Source organism: Muscardinus avellanarius (genome assembly GCF_963383645.1).
Source record: "Muscardinus avellanarius genome assembly, chromosome: 2".
Lineage (NCBI taxonomy): Eukaryota > Metazoa > Chordata > Mammalia > Rodentia > Gliridae > Muscardinus > Muscardinus avellanarius.
In genome coordinates, this window is record NC_137787.1 from 73,727,626 (window position 1) to 73,752,485 (window position 24,860).

Sequence of the window (24,860 nt, forward strand, 5' to 3'; positions counted from 1 at the left end):
AGGTCAGCTGGGAGCTGAGTGGGGCAGATAGTAGACCAGACGGAGAAAAGATAAGCAGCATCTCCAATTAGAAGATCAGGCTGTGGGCCAAAGGAATCCTGCCATTGCCAACAAAGGCAGGAATGGTGGAGAAGACTGAGAAGTCAATGAAAGGGGCTGAGGGAGGTAACTATAAGAAGAGGATTTTAGAATGACCTCCAGGTCTCTGCCTCGAATGGATAGGAGAGTCATAGAGGACTATAACAAGCCTCATTGGGATGGAGGAAAGAGAAGGAAATTATCTTCAGTTATGTATATGTCAAAGTTAAAACACCAGTGGGGCTTCCAGGGCAGTGCATGGGATAAACCCAAGACATAGCTCTAAGCAAAAGAGTACATGATCTCATATAACTGCATGAAAAGTAGTAACATAAATAAAAATATGCGAGCAGGGGTAGTTTTTAACTTTTTTATTTTAAGTACAGTTTTATTGAAATTAACACAAATAATGGCTAAAGAATAGGCTTCATCATCTTGCTCTCTGTGAAAGGCTGCCCTTATATCTCTTCCTTTCCAGGCACGGCAGCACATTGAGATGAGTACCACAGGCTGGGTTGGACGAGTAAGTATTCTGAATTTGAAAATTTTATATACTATGGGTTAGCTGCTCGGAGCTATTCAATATATAGGCATTCTACACTAGGAACCTCTGCTATTTGTCATTAATAGAGATATTGGTTGACCTATTTCTCAAAATATTAGAAATGCTCCCTGTGGAGAGATCTTTTTTATGAAGGCTATGTAACATATTCAGTTGGAAAATGGAAGGGCTCAAGTGCAAAATCAAGAGAAAACAAAACACATACCCCAGGCAAATTGTAGCCCCCAGTCAGTTAAAAAGCAACCACCCCTTAAAGGCAGCCAAAATGCCAAATGCACTTGTTGACCTCATATTTGAAGTTATGTGCTTTAAAGGCAGAAAATACAGCTTCCATCCCAGCCTGGACAAATGCCTAAGGACATGTGACTACAGCTAGCAGAAACTCGGCACCAACCTCTCAACAGCCGCCACGCACCTCTCTTTGGAAGCAATCACACTCATGTGAGTTCACACTTTATCAGGCCCCCAGATGCAGAGCTGTATCCAGGAAAGCGTGGTGACCCTTGGAGACTCCTTGTGCACCCCCCACCACATCATGTGTACATTGCACAGAATTTCCCACCACACTGTAGCAGGATTGTGGAATGGAGTGTATAGATGAAAGAATCCTAGCTATCAAGACTCCTCACATAAAAGATGAGGAATGAATCGATGGATTGCACCTAATTTTTATATCTACTTTGATTAGTCCTCATTTAAGAGAAAGAGACAAAGCATCACACACACACATGCATGCACGCGCGCATACACACACACACACACACACACACACACACACACACACACTAATTTTAAAGATTTTACATCTCTTGGGTCTTAGAGGTGAGGCCCCAGCACGGGAAGACGACCTGCTCCAGCTGGTCTCGGAGCTCCGAAGCATTCACATGTCCTTTTTCTTCAGGCATTGATTGGGCAGAGGGGAGAGGTTTGCCAACATGAAAAGTGGTTTCCTCCATGGCAAGAGATATGCTACACTTCCTCACGACTCTTTGAAAAAAATATGTTTTTTCCTCTCTGTATTTAACCAGACAGATGCCACTTTTCACACATTTCTACTAGGCACAACTCCATCCAGGGGAAACAGGGAAATGTATTAAAAAGATAAGGCTGTGAACACAGGTCTAGAGAGGGGAATGTGTTTCAGAGCTCTGTAATGAGAACACCAAGTGTACTGCACGCCTCAGCTTGCTCCATAAATGAATTCACTTTGAATCACTAAATAGGAGAGGGAAGCATTTTTCTTCCTTCCCAAAATGGGAGCTGATAAGAGAGGAAACGTCGAGGGCGAAGTGAACCAACAATTTTAAAAGACCATCTCCTACCTGCTCTCAAATGTAGCTAGGAAATAGAAATCGTAAAACGACATGTTTCTTTGAGGCTGGGATAGATACGCTCCTACTTAAGCTACATTATATTCTGAGTACTATCCTTTATTGAACCATAAAAAATGAAAATCATGTTTTATACTTCTATACAATCTTTTTTGGTAAATTGTTGATCATCTTGAACAAAATGAAAAGACTTATAATAAAAATAACTATATGAATGTTCTCATATAAAATATACAGCAGACATTCCTTACGGTGGCTAGGACAGAAATGGTTAAAGACTAAGCCTGAATTTTAAAAGGAAGTATGTGCAAAAACAGGAACAAAAAATTCTCCCAAGCGACAAACTACCTCCAACCTGAAACAGGCAAATAATAATGTGTATGTTTCAAGGAACATATTTGTGACACTGAGGGAATTTACCTCTCGAAATAAAGGTGAATTCTAAGTTTTCCACACCTCTAGCCAGAAGTCAGAGCTACCCTCCATGGAAAGAAGATGCCCCCAAAGAACAGGAACCTTTTCTGTTTGTTGGGTGTCATATGAGCATTCTCTCATTGACTCCTCACAAAAAAATTACTTATGAGTCAAGCCACTCTGCCTACATTTTATAGAAGGAGGATCATCTTTTTGAGACCTTCTGGCTTCCTTTGGCTAGCAAACAGAACATGGGTTTTTGAACACAGATGTTAGGGAGGACTTTCTGAAACTAAAGCTGGTGCTGAGATGAGGTGAATGTTTTAATATTTCTTTGTTCTCTATTATCTTCTAGTTTAGACCCGCAGAACCTCATTTTACCTCTGATGGTAATAGCTTCTATAGGATCATCAGCAATGAAGAGGGTTACAAACACATTTGCCATTTCCAAGTAGATAGTAAAGTAAGTATTCTTACATTATTTATTTCCAGTTGACCCTCTTATTTTCAAAACTAACTTGAAAAGTCAATCAATGTCTACAAAAAGACAAATTCCATTCTTCAATAGTGAATGGAATAAGATAGAGTGAGATGTAGCCACCAACAAGAAATCTCCAGGTTATTTTGATGCCTGACAAAATGATTTAATTTTATTTAATTTTGATTAGAGAGTATAATCTTTTATTTGAAACCCCTATTAGGACTGCACATTTATTACAAAAGGAGCCTGGGAAGTCATTGGGATAGAAGCTCTTACCAGTAATTATCTGTGAGTATTCTAATAATCAAGAGGATATAAACCCATTCATCATAATCACGCCCTCTTTGCACAGAAGTAGGGAAAAATCTCTGACAAATACAGAGTAAGTCTATTTGGAATGTGTTCAATACTTTTTTTCTTTTTAACATACGGAAGCCTTAATGATTTTCACATATGCTCAGCAGATTTGATACCATGCCACCAAGCAGCTCTACCTCTTGCTCTTACCTGCTTTACATGACAAGAGCTGCAGCCTCTTTTGCCAGAACACTAGCACGCAGGGCATTCTGTTAGCTTTGAGCTGGCACCAAGTGTTTGGAAGGCTTGGAAAGGCAATTTTATCTGCCCACGTCTTGGCCTTTCTCTTTAGAAAATAGCAAACTTTGCCGAAGCTGTCCACTGCCATATACGACTTGTTGGAAAAGAAAATTATATTTTTCATTAGACGAGCACTTTTATAGTTCTTCGTTGGCCTCGTCATGGAGGAATTTTACCATTGCCCAATGTAGCTTTGGAAGACTCTTTTCAGAAGTGGCCGTGCCATTCTCAGGATGACGGGGCCCCTGAATCCTTAAGCTCTTGGCTTAAAAGAGGAAATATAAACAATGAGAGAGATGAATGGGGTTTAAATTTCAGGCTTGATGTCTGTCATATTTTTTTTTTCTTACGAAAGGCTTCTTTTGAGCTTTCACTTGTCGTTTTAAGAAAAGAAGAAATCCTCAGTTTTGGACATTTTACTCTGTTAAAAAAGTGACTTGTCCTCTGTAGCGACGATGGGAGAAGTGCCTTCTGGGAGTGATGGGGAGGGGGCATTGAGGGAGGGAGGTGTCACTGATTGACGTGCATTGTGCCTGATCGTGCTTGAGTTCAGGGAGTATGTCTGACATATCTAGAAGGCATAATTAATATCTATTTCATTTTCTTCCTAGATACTACATTAGTAATGAATATAAAGAAATGCCAGGAGGAAGAAATCTTTATAAGTAAGAGCTTCATTGAGTTTTTGATTTCAGTCTTTTTAGCTGGTGAACAAATTCCTGGAAGTGTGAGTGTACATGTGAGCACATGCTGTCCTAACTTGTTGTAAAATAGAATTGAGCACATTTATTCCTTCATAAATTAATCTGCATGTCACAAAAGACAATGACTCTATGTTTTGTGAAGTGTTTCAACAACGAGAGATTTGAGATTATCATTAATTCATGTATTTTTTCATGCTTCACAGCCAAAAAAGAATTTTTAGGCTAGGTCTCTAAAACTAGAATGTGGCAATATTCAGTTTCTCCCTTTCATTTGTCCTTCCCCCCAAGCACTTAATTTCCACCATTGGTTTTACAGAGTCCAGCTTAATGACCACACAAATGTGAAGTGCCTTAGTTGTGAGCTGAATCCAGAAAAGTGTCAGTACTATTCTGTATCATTTAGTAAAGAGGCAAAATATTATCAGCTGAGATGTTTGGGTAAGTCTGTGCTGACCTAGGGGGAGGGCAGAGGCAGCCATGACTCATTTGTCCATCTGAGTAGCTCCCTCCCTTCCCTCAGCTGATACACCTCCCCACTGTGACCCCATCTATGGGTGTGATTCTGTGCCACCCTCCTGGCCCCAGTTCCTCCCTGTCTGAGATTTTCCTTCTCTTGTCCAGCTTGGAGATCATTCTTCTCTGTTCAGTTCTCTCCTTTTGAACCTGAGAAGCTCTTGAAATCTCCTCAGTCACTTTTTTCTCTATCACATACAAGTGCTGAGTTTCAACCACCTTGTCTTTCCCTCATACAAGAATACTCTTCTATTCTTATGCAAGAATGTAAGATTTATATTCTTATACATCTGCAGATTGTACGGCTTTTGCTTTTGTTTGTTTTTGTGTTGTTGTTGTTATTTTGTTTTTTATTTTGATATTGGAGATCCATTCACCCCCAGTCCTTTTTTATTTTTTTTTATTTATTTTATTTTATTTTTTTTGCAGTGGAGCCGGCTAAGTTGCCAAGGGTTTTTCTAAGTTGCTGAAATTGGCATCAAACATGTAATCCTCCACCTCAGCTTCCTAGTTATTGGGATTACAGACATCATGCGCCGCTATACCCTGCTGGACTGTAGGATTTTACATGACTATTTTATGCATTCACCCCTTTAAATAAGAAGTTGTCTGCATGGTGCCTGCCACGCTGCATGCTTACTTCTCTATCTCCTGTTGTCATTGCTACTATATTTTACAAATGAAGAAATTTGGGCAAGGAGAGGCATAATGGCTAATGCAAGTCACACAGCAACTACTACCAGTGTATAGACACAGGTCTCTGCCTCCCACTCCTTTTCCAAACACTGTGATACTTCTGTTATCTCTCAAAATGAGGAGAAGGAATCTGGATATTCTAAAATGAACTGTCAGTGGCAAAAAAGAGGACTCTGAACCAGTTATCTGAATCTTTCCTCACTAGTACGTTTTCTGTATTATGTATTTATGATTCTTTCTTAGGACTCTTTTGTTCCCTTTTCTTAGGTGTGTGCTGTATACTAAGCACTATGCTAAAAGCTTTATCCTCATGATCTTGTTTAAGCCTTAAGAAAATTCTCAAAAGTAGAGAGTAGGTTCACTTTATTTGTGAGAAAACCAAAGCACAGATATGCTGTCCTAAGCCACACACCACAAGTCAGCCTGCATTGAAACCCTGGTCCAACAGTGCCTTCACTGTGGTTTCAATTCAGTATGAAAATTAATATTATCATCCAACAGCCTCAAAATTAAATAGCTCACAAAATAGCTTTTCTATACATTACCTTCCACTCTGCATCTCCCACAGTTGGGATAAATAGTGAAGATATGGGCTGGTGAGAAAAACACTTTTGCATGCCAGAAAGGAATCGCTCATCCAAGTCGGGCAGGCACTGCAGATGTGCTGCCTGGCTCCCTGACTCCTTGGGAGTAGGGGTTGGTGGGGCACCTGCCCCGCACCCAGGTGAGGCTGGTCCCAAAGCTCTACCTGCCCAGCAGCGCAGGCCTGGGAGCTGCTGTGGGCAGCTTAGGATCAAAGATTTAGGGTGAAGAAGGACCGCAGCTCCCATTTGAGCTCATAGATGAGGAAATGCAGAGACCTAAGGTGCAGGGCTGAGGTTCATTTCCCACTCTATTTGCTGAGCTCTGTGCCTTTCCAGCAATATTCGTTACACTCAGATGCAGTTATTTTTTGAAAAAAACAGCCCCCGTTTATTAAGCTTCTTATCCACTAAGATATTTATTATTTGTTCCATCAAAGTTAAATGGCAATAAATGATATTTTTGAAAAGTCAGGTATACTATACTCATCTAAAATGTATTTTTCTATCATTGTTAACAGGCCCTGGTCTGCCCCTCTATACTCTGCATAGCGGTGAAGATGATACAGGTATTTTTTTCATTTTTCACCCCTCATTTGCTGTTAAGAATCGTAAGCATGCGTGTGTAGAACCAACATGTACTCAGCACTGTGGATTACCCAGGCTCGAACACAAAGTTTATAACCTGAAATCTGTACAGTCTGGTCAGTATATTTCATATTGCATTATATAATCTGAATTTTTCACATTGCACCAAATACTGTTGTTTTGTTTAGAAATAAGGATCCTGGAAGACAATTCAGTTTTGAATAAAATGCTGCAGAATGTCCAAATGCCATCAAAAAAACTGGACTACATTACTTTGAACCAAACAAGTAAGCTACATTTCTCTTGGAATAATACTTTTGATGGGAATATGAATAAAATATAGCTAATAAAAATGTAATCTGAAAATATATATTTTATGATCTATAAATCTAATATAAAATTTTTTTCTGTGAAATGTTCTAGTATAAAAATCACTACTTTCATATTCTTTTAATCTTGAAATTCAATACCACATTATATAAAATTTATTCTATCAAGAGGAAAAGTATTTGAAGAAAATGTAGTAGTACTAGTTCAATTTCTTCCTGCTTGTAACTCTATTCTATTAGTAAGTATAAACTGCACATTTAATGTAATAATATCCTAATATATTTTACCTTTAAACCAAAGAAATGGGAATATTTAAAAACTGGAGTTGTCTATAAAATGATGGAACTTCAGTGTCAGGGGAGAAGTCTTTTATGTTCTTTCTAATCCTTTTCTGCTCTTATAGCCTAGGACTGAGCTTGGTAGTCTAATCATGGCTTAACAACAATAAGTTTCTATAAGTAAGAAATCCCGTTGGTTTGTTTCTTTGTTTTATTTGTTTTCTCCACTAAGGGCAAACAATTTATAGGGAAGGGAGGAATTAATCTGGATTCATTTATTTGGATGCTTTTAAAGTTTATGTTAATAATAGAAAATATTCAGTTCATTCATTTTAAATGGCAGGATAGGCCCTGGAGAGCATGGGCACTTTTGAAGAACATCTCAGGACAGTGGTACTCAGTTGAAATGTGCTTGCAAATCTCCTGGGAGCTTGTTAACATGCACATCTAGCCCAGCTGGGCAAGGTGGACCCAAGATCCTAAGATCATAAGCTCCTAGGTGATACCATTGCCCTGGACCTGAGCCATGCTTGAATACTAGTTTCTCAGAGCTAACACTGACAGCCTAATGCAGAAGCATTGAATACTGAGATGTGGCATTTCATTTCAGTTGGTAAAAAGTGGGAAGCCCTGAAGGTTCTCCAGTGAGGGAAGTCACAGAATTTGAAGGAAAACTTGATAGAGATCACAGGATGGAACTTTCAGGGAAGGAAAGAAGGGTCCCATGGTGAGGCTGCTGTAATCATTCAAACCAGAAGAAAGGAGGAAGGATGGAGGGGAGCCCCAGATAAGGAAGAAGGAAAGGCATGATTATAAGACTAGAATGATCTCCCCCTCCAAAGATGGCACACCCACAAAATGGTGGGACCTTCTAATCAACAAGTGCTGATTCAGACAAAGTGGAGATCAAATAGTGACTTTGGTGTATTCATTAAAAATATCATGGGCAACAGGGCATGGTGGCGCACGCTTGTAATCCCCGCACTTGGGAGGCAGAGACAGGAGGATCGCGCTGGTTCGAAGCCAGCCCCGCTGGTTCATAGCCAGTCGTGCTGACTTAAGAGACCCTGTTTCCAAATAAAAATATAAAAATAGGTCTGGGAGTGTAGCCTGGAGGTAGAAGGGCTTCCAGGAACCCCAGTACCACCAATATATATATATATATATTAGAAGTCATCGCCAGGCGTGGTGGCGCACGCTTGTAATCCCAGCATTTGAAAGGTTGAGACAGGAGGATCCTGGTTTGAGGACAGCCTCAGCTACTTAGTGAGGCCCTTTGCAACTCAGTGAGACTCTGTTTCAAAATAAAAAATAAAAATAGAGCTGGGGGCATATCTCAGAGGTAGAATGCCCCTAGGTTCCATCCCTAGTACCACACAAAAAAGTCAGAAATATTTTTGTCAAAATATGAATAAAAAATAAGTTCACCTACATAATGCTCTTACTCCTTAATCTTTCTTTTCTTTTTAGCCAAAATAATTGTAACATAAAACAGAAAATGGAAAGGAAAATAATCGTAAGAAACAATTCTGGAGAAGAAAGTTTCTTCTCCCAGGAATTATATCTACTGAAGCTAGAAATAATCTTTAAAATATAGAAAGACTCTTACTTTTTAGATTTATTAGTCTAACTTTAATTTGAGAGCAGAGGAAACCAATTCATTATTTAGGAACAGATTTTTATTAAATTGATGTTAAGTCAAGCACAGGGTATCAAACAGATCTGTGGGGGATCATACAGAATGTACGCAACAGTTTGCTCCATATAAGCATGATTTTATTCTGAGAAACATAGAGCTGAAAATGGGAACTCAGCGTTGCGGTCTGGGATGGCAGTAAGAATTATAAAAATGTTATTAAATCAGAATTTTAAAATAGAGTTGGGGCCAACTACAAATTCTAAACAGCTTCAAGAAAATTCAAGAAGAGGAAAACATTTTGGAGGAAAACTTAGAACATAAGCCATAAACAAACCAGATAAGTACATCAGATGCCAAAGAGCAGAATCATAAAAACAAAACATTAGAAATTCAAAGATGCACTTTTATTTTACAAGGCACCAATGTATTTAATAGGAAAATTAGAAACAACTTTATTGTTTTAACATTAGCTAGTATTTTAACCTGATTGAGCATGTATTTTATTTTATTTTGGATCCAAGCAGTTCATTTTCTGTTTCTATTCTAACTTAACATATTAGAGTCTAGACAGGCTATCACTGGTAGAAAAAGACACAAAACCTTGCACTAATAATTGTTCATATCTCTAATTAATATTTCTGGTTTTTTAGGATTTTGGTATCAGATGATCTTGCCTCCCCATTTTGATACTTCCAAGAAATATCCTCTACTATTAGAAGTGTAAGTATTTAAAAGGAGGGAGCAATTTAACTGTTAACAGTCACATTTTTTTTCATTTTTTACTAAAAAAACCAAAGGAATATGTATCGTTTTTCTCTTCCCGAATTGCTGATTAGTATTTCTGTTTTGCACTTAAAATTCCAATCCATATTATCTACATCTTAATAGACAAGATAGATATGCCTTTTCTGTCATGCTGACATATGTTTTTTCTTTTTATCTGCTTCCCTACAGTCCAAGGAAATGCCACAGGAAGTTTCAAGTCCTTATTTACCTTTCTTCCTGAACATTTAGCAAAACAAGATGGGTTTCTTACCCCCAAACCGGCCCAAAAGATTCCTAGTGGTTGCCTTTGGCTCCTTGAGATCTCAAATTTCTCTTCTAGTTCTTGAAATTTCACTGCCTTCTGGTATTTTTCATTTCTTTTTTCTTTCTTGTCTTTTTCGTGTGTGTGTGTGTGTGTGTGTGTGTGTGTGTGTGTGTGTGTTGTGTGGGTATGGTGTAGAGAAGAGGTGATATAAAAAAGAAGTCATTACAAGTCTTAGAAATCTTAGAAGTCTGAAATCACAAGTTTGGGAACAGTACTTGTGAATGCTTGTGAGTTTTGAATATAAAAACATTGCAAAATAATTTATTATTCATTATTAGGAATTGATTTTGTCTTTCTAAAAGTGTCCTGGTATCACCCATAATGCCACACTCTTCCTGTCATTGTATATATTGTTTCCGTGTGTGCGCGCGCACATGCGTGCTTGCATGTACGTGTTACTGGCGATTGAACCCAGGGTCATTCTATCTCTGAGCTATATGTCCAGACTGGTTTTATTTCTCATTTGGAAACAGAGTCTTACTAGGTTGCTGAGAGTCTCACTAAATTGCTGAGGCTGGCTTTGAACCTGTGATCATCCTGTTTCAGCTTCCTAAGTACTGGGATTACAGGTGTGTGCCACCACACTCACCTTTTAAATTTTATTTTGGCCAGGCGTGGTGGCGCACGCTAGTAATCCCCGTGCTTGGGAGGCGGAGACAGGAGGACCACGCATATTCGAAGCCAGCCACGCTGGTTTAAGAGACCCTGTTTCTAAATAAAAAAGTATAAAATAGGTCTGAGAGTATAGCCCGGAGGTAGAAGAGCTTGCAGGAACCCCAGTACCACAAAAAAAAAAAAAAAAAAAAAAAAAATTTGAACCAGGGTCTCACTAAGTTGCTGACCTTGAACTATGCCTGGCCTTGTTTCCTTTATTAATAATAAAACAACAGCCAGGCATGGTGGTTTACTCCCATAATCCCAATTCTTGAGAGGCTGAGACCGGAGGATTGCAAGTCCCAGGACAGCCTCAACAAGGTAGTAAGACTCAGAAACCCAGCAAGACCCTGTTTCAAAAGAAAAATAAAAAAGGGCTGGGGGATATAGCTCAGAGGTAAAATGCCCCTGGTTTTAATTACTAGTACTATGAAAACAAAAATAAAATGAAAATAAGACAACAAATATGCAGGGTACCTGCCATTAATTAAGTGCTTAATTTGACTTCATTTATTCTCACAAAAAAACTATGTGTGTGATTGGCCTATCACACGAAGGAGGGAGAAATTGAAAATCAGCGACAAAATTTTTCTGTTAGTAGAAAAAAGGCATAGCTATTAATATCAGACATTGCTTTGTGCCACTATATTCACAGTTCCATAAAAACTAAACATAAAAGCACGCTTGCTTGAGAAATGGAAAGACAGATATTTCAAACTTTCAGATGAGTTATTGGTCTTGTTAAGCATAATGTTGATTTAATGAAGTCTAATTCTTCACTGACACTGTTTTAGGCTTATTTCCAATACTAAAAAAAAATGCATCCTTTAGAAAATAGAAATATTCCTTTTTTTTTAACTTCTCTAAACATAATTAGAAAGCTTAAGGGGAAAAAAGGTAAATTTAATGCCCATTTCTGTTCAGTTTTTCCCCCTCCTCTCCTCTGAGGTCCAAGCCTTTCTTTTCTATTTTACAAAACGATCTTGGAGGCAGGTACCTTGATACATACTTAGCCTGCAGCAGACTCAGTCTAGCAATTTCATCATGACAGGGCCAAGGCGTTTCACATGTGAGGTTTACTTACCTAAGAAATTCAGCGTGCTTTCTCTCCTTTAAAGTTAGAGTGGCACGATATTTAGCTTAAAATTGAAATCGCATTTTTGTTTACACTAAAGTTCTTTTGACTGTGACCCCTTTGAGGAGGAAGAAAATGTTACCAAAGGCTTGCAAGCAAAACTTGTATGCTCCTGTGTAGGAAGCAGTGAGCAGATGAAGAAGAAGAACGGACGGGGGGGAGGGAAGTCGGTGGAGATCAGTGTTCAGGAGTCATGGATCTCATGCAAAGATGACTGTTTGCTGTTTATACTGGGGATCGAACGCAGAGACATTCTACCACTCAGCCACATTCCCAGCTCTATTTTATTTTTATTTTGAACCTGGGTCTCACTAGGTTGCTGAGAATCTCTCTAAATTATGGAGGCTGGTCTCTCACCTGCAATCCTCCTGTCTCCGCTTCCCAATCCCATGGATTAGAGGCATGCACCACCATGCTGGGCTGACATATTTAATCGATATGCAATGAGCTATAGGGAGTGTCTCTTAAGTAACAAGCAGAAATAAAAGGGTTTGGTAGAAATGGTGTTTACAGCTATGTGTGAAATAGATATAGCCTGTGATGATTGCAAATACAAGGGAGTTAAAAATTTTAATAAATAGAATGCCAAGCAACATACCTATTTTCTTCTTTTTCTTTTTCTTTTTCTTTTTCTTTTTTTTTTTTTTTTGTGTGTGTGTGGTGCTGGGGATTGAATCCAGAGGCATTCTATCTCTGAGCTACACCTTCACCCCTATGTCTTATTTTTTATTTTGAAATAAGGTCTCACTACGTTGCAGAGGGCCTCACTAAGTAGCTGAGGCTGGCTGCGAACCTGTAATCCTCCCATCTCAGTGTACCAAGTACTGGGATTACACGCATGCATCATCACACCCAGCTCCTATTTTCTAATAGAAGGTTGTAATTCTCTCTTCTTGGTCCATTTCAGAATGATTTATAGAATATTAGTGTGAACACTATGCTGGGAATTTGGAAAAATGCAGTGTGTGATATATAAAGTTCTTAAGGAAGCCTCAACCTGGGGGGAGGCAGAGTCTAGAAGTATTCCTAAATTGAGATGGAAAGATATAGTCAAAGCTGCATTTATTGTCATCATCATTATTTTTGATAACATAACTTCTCTATTCCCACTATTAGAACAATTGTATTTGATAGAAGTCTTCAAAGATAAAAGCAAACTGAGTATGTTGGTGCACGCTTGTAATCCCATTACTTGGGAGGCTGAGACAGGAGGATCGCACCTGTTCGAAGCCAGCCTCAGCTACTTAGTGAGGCTCTCAGCAACTTAGTGAGACCCTGTTTCCAAATAAAGTATAAGAAAGGTTTGGGAATGTAGCCCGGAGGTAAAAAGCCTCTGGGTTCCATCTCCAGTACCACACACACACACTAAAAAAAAGGTAAAAATAAGGGACATCTTTGAAGGCAGCATACAGCCATTAGAGCCCTTTTGCCAAATTATAGAAGAGCTGTTCTGCATATATCAGAGGCTTACATGATTCCTGGCTCATGATGGGGGAAAGAGGCACACATCTTGTCTCCAAGGAAGAAAAATGAAAGTACTCTTTGATATTTGGGATTTTTCTCACAGCTATGCAGGCCCCTGTAGCCAAAAAGCAGATGCTACCTTCAGAATCACCTGGGCCACTTATCTTGCAAGTACAGAAAACATCATAGTAGCTAGCTTTGACGGCAGAGGAAGTGGTTACCAAGGAGATAAGATCATGCACGCGATCAACCGAAGACTGGGAACATTTGAAGTTGACGATCAAATTGAAGCAGCCAGGTGAGTGAGGAGATGAATCCGAAGGTCATCTGACTTCACCCCTTAATTTACATTTTAACGTTGGAAAGGGCAACAAATTTACGTGCTGGGATGAATTTGCAATCTTTCCTTGCCTTGCAAGACTTTCCTTATCTTTAGTGAAGATATTATGTTTATGGGGGGGAAGGTATGTCATTGTAGATTTACATGAAGTTAAAAAAAAGCATTTTCTAAATATCTTTGTTTGTGACTCTAGAAAGAGAGTTGGCATATGTGCTACTGCCTTCTAAGAATGGCGATTTGAAATTCATCAAACACATGGGCAAACTGAGGGAGAAATGTCCCCTGAGTAAACATTTGACGAAGCAAGCCAGCTCAGCCCTTAAAGTCAAGGATAAGTAGGGTTCAGTGTACATTTATGTTGAAGGGGGTCCAACTATGATGTCCTCGGAGTGTCCCACAGCCTAGATGAAGGTGACTGTTTTATTTTGGGGAAAGTGTGGAGCACAAGCTTGTGCTCGTGGAGCACAACTAGAGGCTTTTTTAGGTGCCTTATACAAGCCTCTTTTTGTGCTTTTAGTTTATAGGATTATGAATAGATGCCGTCTGGCTTAACAGATTTTCACGAATGATGAGGGTCCCATGCTACTCATCTTCAGGTGGTACCTGACCTGCTTCACACATGGGCACTGTCATTGAGGCTGCACAGCAGCCCTGTCAGTGGGTGTTTTGTTTTTTTTTTTTTTTTTTTCAGGTAAAGAAATGGAGGCTCCTTGGTCAGATAACTTGTCAAAGCAAATCAAGATTTGAATGTAGTTATTTTGTTTTGTTTAGGGGGTTCTAGATGTAGAACCCCTATAGGCAGCTATGCCCCAGCTATACTCCCATTCCTATTTTATTTTTTATTCTGAAACAAGGCCTTGCTAAGTTGATGAGGGACCTTGCTAAGTTGCTTAGGCTGGTCTGAAACCTATGATCCTCCGGTTTTAGCCTCTCAAGTACTGGGATTATAGGTGCATGCCACCAAGCCTGGCTTGAATGCAGTGTTACTTCCAATTCTTCCATTCAATTGGCCTCAACTGGTAAATGGAAAATGTAATCTTTGAGTTTCTATAACAAACTGCACAGATGCCTGGAAAATCCTGATGTGTGGTGTGGTTTGAGGTATATTGTGAAATCATAGGCAAGGAAATAGCAGAAAGCTTCATGAATGATTAAATGAATGGAGAAAAAACCTTTAGGAAAAGAGACAACCAAAGAAGAGAAGATGATTAATAATTTGACAATTACAAAGATAAAAATAGTAAAGCTCTGATTGAAATGAATTTTATCTATCCAACGTGGCCTTCTATCAGAGTGGTCATAGTTTTCAGGGCCTCTCAAATCTGACCTATGAAACTCCTAAATATGGAATTAAGTATCCACAGTCTACAACGTGTTAAGACGTAACAAATTGCAGTATATTTATATAACTGAACACTACTTATACAACTTAAAATAACTGAACTAAACATGATATGGATAAATCTCACAAATACACTTTTGAATGAAAGAGGCCAGACACAAAAGTATACATCCTGCATAACCCAACTTAAAGTTCAAAACCAGGTAAAAACTCAGGTGCGATTTTATGAAATCCAACAAAAGAGAAACACTTCATTTTATCCCTGTGCAAAGATAGACATGATTTGGAGTCTTGTGACAGTGTGCACAAATCATAGTTTTATTTCTTTTACTTTTTTATTGTGCTGGGGGTAGAACCCAGGGATTTTTTTTTACCTTCGGGCTATACTCTCCGACCTATTTTATACGTTATTTAGAAACAGGGTCTCACTAAGTTGCTGAGAGACTCACTAAGTAGCTGAGGCTGGCTTCGAACCTGTGCGATCCTCCTGTCTCAGCCTCCCTAGCGTGGGGATTACAAATGTACGCCACCACACCCAGTTCCAATCATAGTTTTAAAGGACATGTTCAGTCTGTTAAGATTCATCAAGTTGTACACTCATGATTCAGTGTAGTATCTATATGTGTGAGTTTCTAAAGTTTAGAAAGTTTAACCTGGAGAAGATGAGTTGAAAACTGTTTTTTAACTTTTTCTCCTGTTACTTAACTCAGAATCAGTAACATCAACTGAAAACAAGAAGACTCTTGAAGTCACATTTATACCAATGCAAAACCTGCAAACTTCTCATAACACTATAAAGTTAAATGTTCCATTTGCTAAATTTTTTGAAAAGTAAAAATATTTCCTCTGATGCAAGGCTAAGATTAAGAAATAGGTGCATAAAATAGGTGTCTCATTTCTTAGCTTGTATTCCAATCCTGGAAGCTGAAAGTTTAGGGGCAGAACTTCTTGATCCACCAAGGAAAAAGTACTTTCTATTTAATGGTGCAGAGCTGACTAATCAACACCCAGCTTAAGAAGAGAGTTACTTAGACAGTGGTGTTTAAGGTTTCAGGTAGGGGGCCCAGCTACATCTCTAAGCTTTACCCAGATGTTCTCCATGCCCTTATCTTTCTCCACTGCAGGGGCAGATGCTCTCAAACTGAAAAACATCTGGAGAGATTTAAATTCAATTATGTAAAAAAAAGTGCATCTGGGCTGCAAATTTTTATATAAAGCTGTGAAAAAAACTGCCAAGATTTGTTTTCTGTGAATTACACACACACACATACACACACACACACACACACACACACACACACACACACATACAAACACACACTTTGTGGACTCTACTCCAATGAAAGTAAACCCTGTTCATCTGGGTCTTAAGTTAACATGGTAGACATTTATCTCCAGTCATATTGATTTATCTCGGGTGATACTGATTGTTATCCATCTTGGTTTCAAAAAGAATGAAAGAGATAATAAATGGATAGTTACACATTTATTCAGTTGTCATAGTTTTCTAAACAGTGCAAAACTGATTTGTGGAATTCTTTCATGTGTTTTAGACAATTTTCAAAAATGGGATTTGTGGACAGCAAAAGAATTGCAATTTGGGGCTGGGTGAGTAGTTGTTTGACTGAATCAGTCTGATAAATTTCTATGCATTTCTTAGTATAATCTAGAGAAGATTAATTTTTATATGCAAACATTTGGAAATAAAAATGATGCCTATCAATCTTATATCTCTAAACAATAACCCTTTAGAGTCTGTATTGAGTCAGACTTGCTCCTTTGTTTATTTTGATGAGGGAAGGAATTGAAAAAGGGAGAAGAAGGGAGGAAAGGAGAGGAGGAGATGGGAAAGGAGGAAGAAGAAATGAGGGCCAAAAGAAAGGAGACTTCTCATGAGTCATTCAGTAAAGATTTTGTGATTATTGTTTCATTTATTTATTTTTCTTTAATTGGTACTACCCAGTCACTAGGATCAGCAAATATTCCTTGCTTTTTTTTTTTTCTCCTTTCATCTACCAAGAAAAGGGACCAGGGTTCTGAAAGTGTAGTCTTTAGATACTGCCCAATTAAGGCCAATTTAAGCCTCCTATACCATGCTTTCTATCTCTGAAGAGGCACAGTATATAAAGATGTGAGAAATGTGGAAACTGCGACTCGCTTACCATATGTCCTTATTCCTTTACCTCCATAAAAATAACTGTTTCCATTCCTTAGTCTTATGGAGGGTACGTAACCTCAATGGTTCTGGGATCGGGAAGCGGCGTGTTCAAGTGTGGAATAGCCGTGGCACCTGTGTCACGGTGGGAGTACTATGGTATGTAACTGCTGCCAGGTACAGTGAAACAGTAAGTGTGACTTAAAATGTCAATAACAGAACCATTCCTTTAAAGTCTCAGTGTGTCTACAGCAAATAGCAGGTTGATTCACCTTAGGGGTTCTTTGTGGGTGCCTGTAGTAAGATGATCTCATTTATTCTGCTATTATAAAAGCCTGGGTGGTATTATATATTATTTACACACTTAGATTCTAATCAACAAATTCTGTTTCCAAATTTCAAAATAGCCCCAGTGCTACATTTCTCAGATAAACCTTTCCTTATTTTAATTTGAGTCTGGGAACTTCATATATTAGCAAAATAAAATATGTGTGTTTTCTTCCCCTTTTGTGTAAAGGTAAAATATATGTTGGGTGGAAAGAGATGAACAGGACAAATGAATTTCCAGAGGGCTTTCCCCTTGACTACTTATTCTAAGGTGAAAGATTCTCTAGGATATTATCTTCATCATTGAAACACTGTTATTTGATAAGGCATCATAACTTCTAAGAGGACAATGTATAAAGGGAAGGAATGAGCAGTGGAAAGCTAGGTATGAAGGAAGAGTCAGAGGGGAAGAGGTGCAGAATTTTCTTATACCTCCTTTGACCCCATTTTGAATCCTTTATGTCATGTAAGTACAGGATCACTGATAATGAATATGGTTATTAAATACTTTATAGCCTGATAGATGATAGTGCAAGTAATATGGAAAACCCTTGTTTAAAGTCTTTCTCTAGTTGGACATGGTGGCACACGCCTGCACTCATAGTACTTAGAAGGCTGAGACAGGAGAATCACAGGTTGTTGGCCAGTGTCAGCAACTTATTGAGGCCTTTAGCAACTTAGCAAGACTGTGATTCAAAATGAAAAATAAAACAGGGCTGGGGTGTAGCTCAAAGGTAGACTGTCTCTGTGTTCACTCCTTGATACCACAAAAATAAATAAATAAATAATAAATAATAATAAATAAATAAAGTCTTAGTCAATAGAAGCCAGCATACAAAATATACTGCTATTTTTCTGGTAAAAAAATTGGAGAGCACAATTACCATTTGTTCTTCACAAAATAGAATTATTTTTATATCATATTTTTCTGCTTGATATTAATTGTTCTCTTGGGTGTCTTGTTTTTGGAGACCTCTGGTGGTCAATATATTAATAGAAACAATCTTTGAATTTAAAAACGTAATAGTAAGAGAACCTCATTAAATGTATATGGATGAGCTTAATATATAGGAACTTAATAGAGTTTTTACATATGTATAAATTTGAACAATTTTATTCAAAGATTGGATAAAAGGAGTATGTAAATGCTATTTCAAAGCATATTTTTAAAAGTTAATAACAACTTCATTATGCACTTATGCATAAAATTTTAAATGCTATTTAAAAATTTTTAGATTTTATACATGTAAACCTGGTGAGGATAAATAATAAAGAGGTATATGTTTTTAAAAAGCAGAAAAAGGTGGGGGGAATTTATTTTGTGCTTGAAGGCCATTTTCCTTCTATCAAATATACAACCTGTTATTAATTTTTAAATGTTAAATTTGAAAGACATGAGCATTTATAAAGATCGTCTATTTAAAAATATCCTTTAAAACATTAAAATTTTATGAGTGTCCTCTAGTGTATAAAATTATTTTCAGTTTGTATTCATTTATTAAAATAATAAAATTATTACATCATTTATAGAGAAATGGATGGAACTGGAGAACATTATGCTAAGTGAGATTAGTCAGTCACAAAAAATAAGAAATCGGATGCTCTTCCTCATATGCAGAAGCTAGGGAGAAAATGGGTCATAGGAGGAACTCTAGACAAAGAGAACCATAGATGAGAAAATAAGGTGACCTAACTGAGGGGAATGGGAGGGGGGAAGAGGGAAATTCTCTCATATTCAAGATGCACATTCACAAACATATCAAAGTCAATCATAGAAGGGAGGAGGAGGAAATGGGGTGGGTATTGTGTAAGGGGTAATTGAGTGATGTGTGCATGTATGCTTCTACCATCATGTACTCCATTAAGATGCATGACTGCAATGAACCAATATAAAAATTTTAAAAATAAAATTATAAAATAATAAAATATGATTGTTACTAATGTAGGAGGAAAATATCTATATTTTCATAGAAATGGCATGAAAAATACAACTAATATTCATCAGTGTGGTTTTTATTCTACAACGTCATTCAAAAAGTATTAGATGTTGAATTTAAGTTATATATATATTTAAAGAATGAAGAGAATTAATATTGAAATAGTTGTACAATTATAGTGATAGTTAAGCCATTAATCTATATAGAACAATGGCAATAGAGCATTCTTATACTTATGGTACTCTGGTCACTTATGTAAGTAGTTTTCAAAACAGGTCAGATCTCTGAAGTTATATTGAAATTTGGAATTTGGCCACAATACATTTTGTCCAATATTTTAGGGCAAATATATATAATGTATGAGTTCATTTTTTTTTAATTTGGGCAAGAACTATGCTTAATTATCCAAAGATAACCAAACCAATTATGCAACCTGTTCTTATCATATTAATAGACATAAGATCTTAATGTAATTTCAGCATCTATACTAATGTAATCTGTTTCACGATACTAAAGTGTTTGTGTGTGTATGTGAGTATGTGTGTGTGTGTGTGTGTGTGTGTGTGTGTGTGTGTGTGTGTGTGTTTGGTACTGGGGGTAGAACCCAGAGATTTTCTACCTCTGGGCTACACTCCCAGATTTATTTTATGTATTTTTTTTATTTGGAAACTGGGTCTCACTAAGTTGAGAGCCTCATTAAGTAGCTGAGGTTGGCTTCAAACCTGTGTGATCCTTCTGTCTCAGCCTCCCAAGTACTGGGATTACAAGCGTTCGGCCGGCTGCCCAAATGTATTAACACAGAAATTGAGACCTCTTCACAAAATGAGGGAAAACGATGTTTAAGCTGCATTATGATATGTAGCTGAACCCTTATGGGACTGATAACTGAATTGTTTTTATTATAGTGAATACCAAACTGTCAAAATATAAAGTATGATTTAAGTAAGCAATTAGTGATTGATCATTGCTAGGAGTTTCCAAAGGAAAAAAAAATCAATTGTCAAAAATTAGAGTATGTTTTTGTCTCCGGACCAAAAATTCAAGGCAATTGAGGCATTTAGTGACTTTCTTTGAACAGGTCATACGACGCATTTGCCTTTTCTGTAGGAGAATTATTGATTGGGATTTAGATCATCTAATTTGATCTCCCTCTGTCCCCAGGAGGAAGGCTGTGACTGGGTTAAGGTTGAGTACGGAGAGCTGTGAGACTGAATGGGCAGTCTAGGAATTTGTATCTCTGGTTACATTAACAAACCAAATTTGGAAGAGATACTTCTGAGGGCAGCAATATATACCTGTATATGACTTATAACAGGAAAATATATATCATAACAAAATAAACAGAAGAAAAGTTATTATTGTAACAACTCAGCTTTTTCCTTTTTCCTTTGTAGACTCAGTGTACACAGAGCGTTACATGGGTCTCCCAACTCCAGAAGACAACCTTGACCATTACAGAGTAAGTAATAAGGAACTATGCCCATTTTATAACTTATTTATCAATAGTTTAAATAACTTTTAAGTGTATCTATTCTAGAAAAATATATTTTTATTTCCAAAAATTTCTTGTTAAAAAGAAATAACACAGGTGGTTTAGAGATACTCCAATAGCTTTCCTACTCTATTCTGCATAATTATAGTCTTTATCGTATGCTATATAGGTCACAATATGCATTCATTTGGAAATACAAAGAAACACCAGATAATTACTTTAATTATAAAAATTTCAGTTTAGAAAACATGTCAAATTCGACATATTCCCTTAGAGCCCAGAACACTCTCTAAACCTTTAGCTATATATTAAAATTTCTTATATTATCATAATTAAGACATATATGCAAACCTATAATTTTCTTACTCATAGCCATACATTTTAAATATGAGATTTGAGTGATGCAGGTGAGGGGTAGATAGAGTTGTGCAGTACCCTGAAAAGCCCTAACTGTATATTACTGAATAGCATCCAACCAGCTGGTTGTTTGAAGGGGAGACATAGCAGGCAAGTTGCTCTGCAAATGAGGTGGGCATTTGAAACATGGTCTGGCTGCAGCTGATAGTGGGATGCCACAGCAGAGCCACCTTAATGCAATTCCAAGTTCCTGCCTATGTAGGAATCCTTCCAGCACTCTGATCCTGATAAAACTTTCCTGGTTCTACTTGTCACTTTAGAAATGAAAACTAAACTACTTAAAGGGGAAAAACTAAATGAAAACTTATCGATGACAAGGTAATTTAATCCCTGGTGCTCCTATTCTCTGAAGACTGCTCAAAACTCTTCCTAGAGAAATTCCAGTGGAGAGAGGGGAGTGGGTGGGGTTTAAAAAGGGGCACTTCCATTGCTGTTATGTACCTATATGAGAATACCAGTGCCAATCTCAATAGCTTGTATAAGGAAGGGGAGTGATGGGGAGGGAGCCAGGGGAAGCCCACCAAGTGCTGTGTGCCTGTCACACACTACATTATGACGTGTGACTATAAGGCACCAATAATATATATATATATATATATATATATATATATATATACCCAGGACAATCAATCAATTTAAAAAAAAGAATGACATTAGAACATAATTTCTCCTCATCTGTGTCATGGCTCTCAATACATGGGGTTTATGTTAATGCATCACTCTGAACATGTTTGTAAGATGTTGTTATGATTACTATGGGTTCTGAAAACATCTGATCAAAACACAATAAAATTCAAAATGTCCAGGTTTGCAAGATAAGTGCATATGCTTTCGTGTTACCCATTACTTTCAACTTAACTATCAGGTCTGTGTGTGGGGTGGGTGTTAGTGTGTTTGTGTTAGTGCCTATGTGTGTATGCATGTGTTTTCTTCCGTATTTTTCAGTTAAGATAGGAAAGGGGGCACATAAGTCTCCTTTCCCCTACAAAGCTTTCCCATAATCAGGTTATCCCCATTTCTTGTTAATGTTCCCATCTGATACTTGGTACTCAGTTCTTTCTACTCTGTCTTCTCCATATCCCATGTACGTCTTTAGACACCCTTTCCTTCCTTCATAATGGCATTGCTGCCATACCACAACTTAGCTTTTTCTATGACAGTAATCAGTTTGTCTCCCCTGAGCTTGTCCATTTCCCAGAGTTAGGAAACTGACTCAACCTACAACATTTTTATGGCCCTTTCCTGTCTACTCAGCTCAGTCCAGATCTTGCTTCTGAGTCAGATGCTCAGCCCTCTTCCAAGCAATACTCCCGGTCCATTTTAGATTTTTATTTTGAAACAAGGTCTCACTAAATTGCTGGGGCTGGCCTTAAATCCTTCTGTCTCAGCTTCCCAAGCATGAGAATTACCATGTGCCACTGTTCCTGGCCCTCTTAATTCTCACTGGGTTCTATCTTGAATGAATGATTACTGTGTATTGGACTTTCCCCTCTGCAGGACTGTTATTTATTCAAGGCTGTCCTCAACAATATATTCTTTGGATTTCCTTGTATAAGGTATATAAACCTTAAAAGACTTACGAATTTAACACAAAAACTTTTGAGAGGAAACATTGTGATATAGATTGCATTCCTTCATCAATTCTCCCATATTACAGCATAATTTTTTTGTGTGTGTGTGTGTGTGGTACTGAGGTTCCTGGAAGCCCTTCTACCTCCCTGCTACACTCCCAGACCTATTTTTACATTTTTATTTGGAAACAGGGTCTCTTAAGCCAGCGTGCGCAGCTGGCTTAGAACCTGCGCGGTCCTCCTGTCTCTGCCTCCCAAGCGTGGGGATTACAAGCCTGCGCCACCATGCCCAGCCAGCATAAATTTTCTTAACGAGCCAATATGAATACTTAAATTTGATTGCCAAAAGGCTTTCTGAGCTATCCCGAAGTACTAATTAACTCCCGAACCATCAGCGGTACACATCCTAGATCCTACCCCCAACTTTGAAACGTGGTCATAATAAGTCCAAAAATTTGTTTTTAAAAATCCCATCTGGAGTGCCTTTGAACCCTGAACCACAGGACCAAGTTCAAACCCTAACATCTAAGAAGGTCCTGGCACCTGCCTCGCATCTCAACAAACATCAGCCCACAGTAGATTTGCTCTTAACCAGCCTTCCCTATACAGTTATATAGGATAATTAGTCTCAATCTGCCATTCCAAGCTGTATCTTTTTCTATTCTTTTCTATAGGCGCCTCTTTCCCACACCAACCCCCCTCTTCCCCAACTCTGGTACTCCATAGTGGTGGCCATTTTCAACCCTCCCCTTAGGTGTTCCCTGCGTGAGGTAGTCATGTAAATAGAAGTCACTTCCTACTGCCAATGGCAACACGCACACACTGGGTGCACAAAGTCACTCTCTCACTTCACTGCACAGATGGCACCCGAGGACTGTTTAATCCTTCCACGCCAGGAGTCGGGTTTTCTTGGCATGAAATGCATTGCTGGCAATGGACACATTAAAACTGCCAGTACCAGGGAGCTAAAGGTTCCCAATGTGTTACTCGGAGGAATTATCTGGGAGGGTGCTAGTTAAGGTGGGCAGGAGAAAGCAAGGCAGTGCAGTAACGGAACTGTCTCAACCGGGGTGAGCTGCTTCCTCGTAATATGAAGAACTGAGTCTATGTGGGGAACTGAATCTAAGTGCCTATTTTTGGTGCACAGCAGGCTTTAGAATAAAGCTGCCCTCCTTTGTTTTTTAAATGAGCCTGTGCTTTTGTCTCTGGCAAGAATACATTCAAAGATTCTATTTTCCTCCAAGGCCCCAGCTGCCCCTCTGGACCCCATCTTTCACTTTTTTTCCCAGGTTGCATTGCTTTTTTCCTCTCTCTCTCTCTTTCTCTCTCTCTCTCTCTCTCTCTCTCTCTCTCTCTCTCTTCCTTCCTTCCTCATTCTTCCTCCCTCCCTCCCTCCTTTCTCCTTGAAAAGACAAAGACAGTTGCTTAGAGGCTTTCTCTATCTGGTACAATTCTTCGGGTCAAAGGAAATATTTTAAAGCTATTCCCATTTAGCCATTTAGTCTGGACCCGTGACTCTTTTCAGTACATTGAGGATCAGGAACAAGCAGCTCACCCTGAGTTAAGCTGAGATCTTTGTCCAAGTTCTTAGCTACAAATCCATTGATGCAGGAGCCAGAATTATAGCCTTTGGAAGCAAATGCAATTTGTTATAAAACTCAGATGAGGAAAGGTTCACTGTTTGGTCATTAATGACCTGAATTTGGAAGAATTTAGAGAAACCTGGATTCCTAAGAGGTGTGAAATAAAGGCATGACAGTGTTGCCGAAAAGAAATTTCGAGGAACTGTTTGCAGAGGTGAATGCAACAGGCAGGGATGTGGCATGTAGTGAGTTTTTCAGCTGCACCCTGCTGAAGGCTGGTCCGCATTCTCCTTGCTGAGGCATGCCCCTGTAGGGCTGCAATCAGAAGGAATACCCTTTCCTATTGTTTCAAGGCTTGCATATTGATTAGGGGACCAAGGACCTAAGGCTTAGACCTAATGCATTGACTTGACAGTGACTCTAAAACTCATTCAAGTCGTGGTGGCGCACACTTGTAATCCCAGTGCTTGGGAGGCGGAGACAGGAGGATCGGGCAGGTTCAAAGCCAGCTGGGCTGGCTTAAGAGACTCTGTTTCCAAATAAAAGTATAAAACATGTTTG

At 38.4% G+C, this 24,860-nt stretch overlaps 1 protein-coding gene across 1 annotated transcript in view; it reads left to right on the forward strand.

Annotated features, from left to right (window-relative positions):
* DPP4 (dipeptidyl peptidase 4) overlaps positions 1 to 24,860 on the forward strand; it is a gene marked incomplete at both ends in the record, with an annotated part of 95,298 nt that overhangs the window by 61,152 nt on the left and 9,286 nt on the right. Inside the window, 12 exons of the mRNA XM_080689390.1 lie at positions 557 to 601; positions 2,741 to 2,848; positions 3,087 to 3,154; positions 4,075 to 4,128; positions 4,484 to 4,605; positions 6,479 to 6,526; positions 6,734 to 6,832; positions 9,443 to 9,512; positions 13,239 to 13,433; positions 16,371 to 16,425; positions 17,032 to 17,131; positions 20,631 to 20,695. Of these exons, the coding sequence (XP_080545516.1) occupies positions 557 to 601; positions 2,741 to 2,848; positions 3,087 to 3,154; positions 4,075 to 4,128; positions 4,484 to 4,605; positions 6,479 to 6,526; positions 6,734 to 6,832; positions 9,443 to 9,512; positions 13,239 to 13,433; positions 16,371 to 16,425; positions 17,032 to 17,131; positions 20,631 to 20,695 (1,029 nt within the window). The remainder of the gene's footprint in view (positions 1 to 556; positions 602 to 2,740; positions 2,849 to 3,086; positions 3,155 to 4,074; positions 4,129 to 4,483; positions 4,606 to 6,478; positions 6,527 to 6,733; positions 6,833 to 9,442; positions 9,513 to 13,238; positions 13,434 to 16,370; positions 16,426 to 17,031; positions 17,132 to 20,630; positions 20,696 to 24,860) is intronic.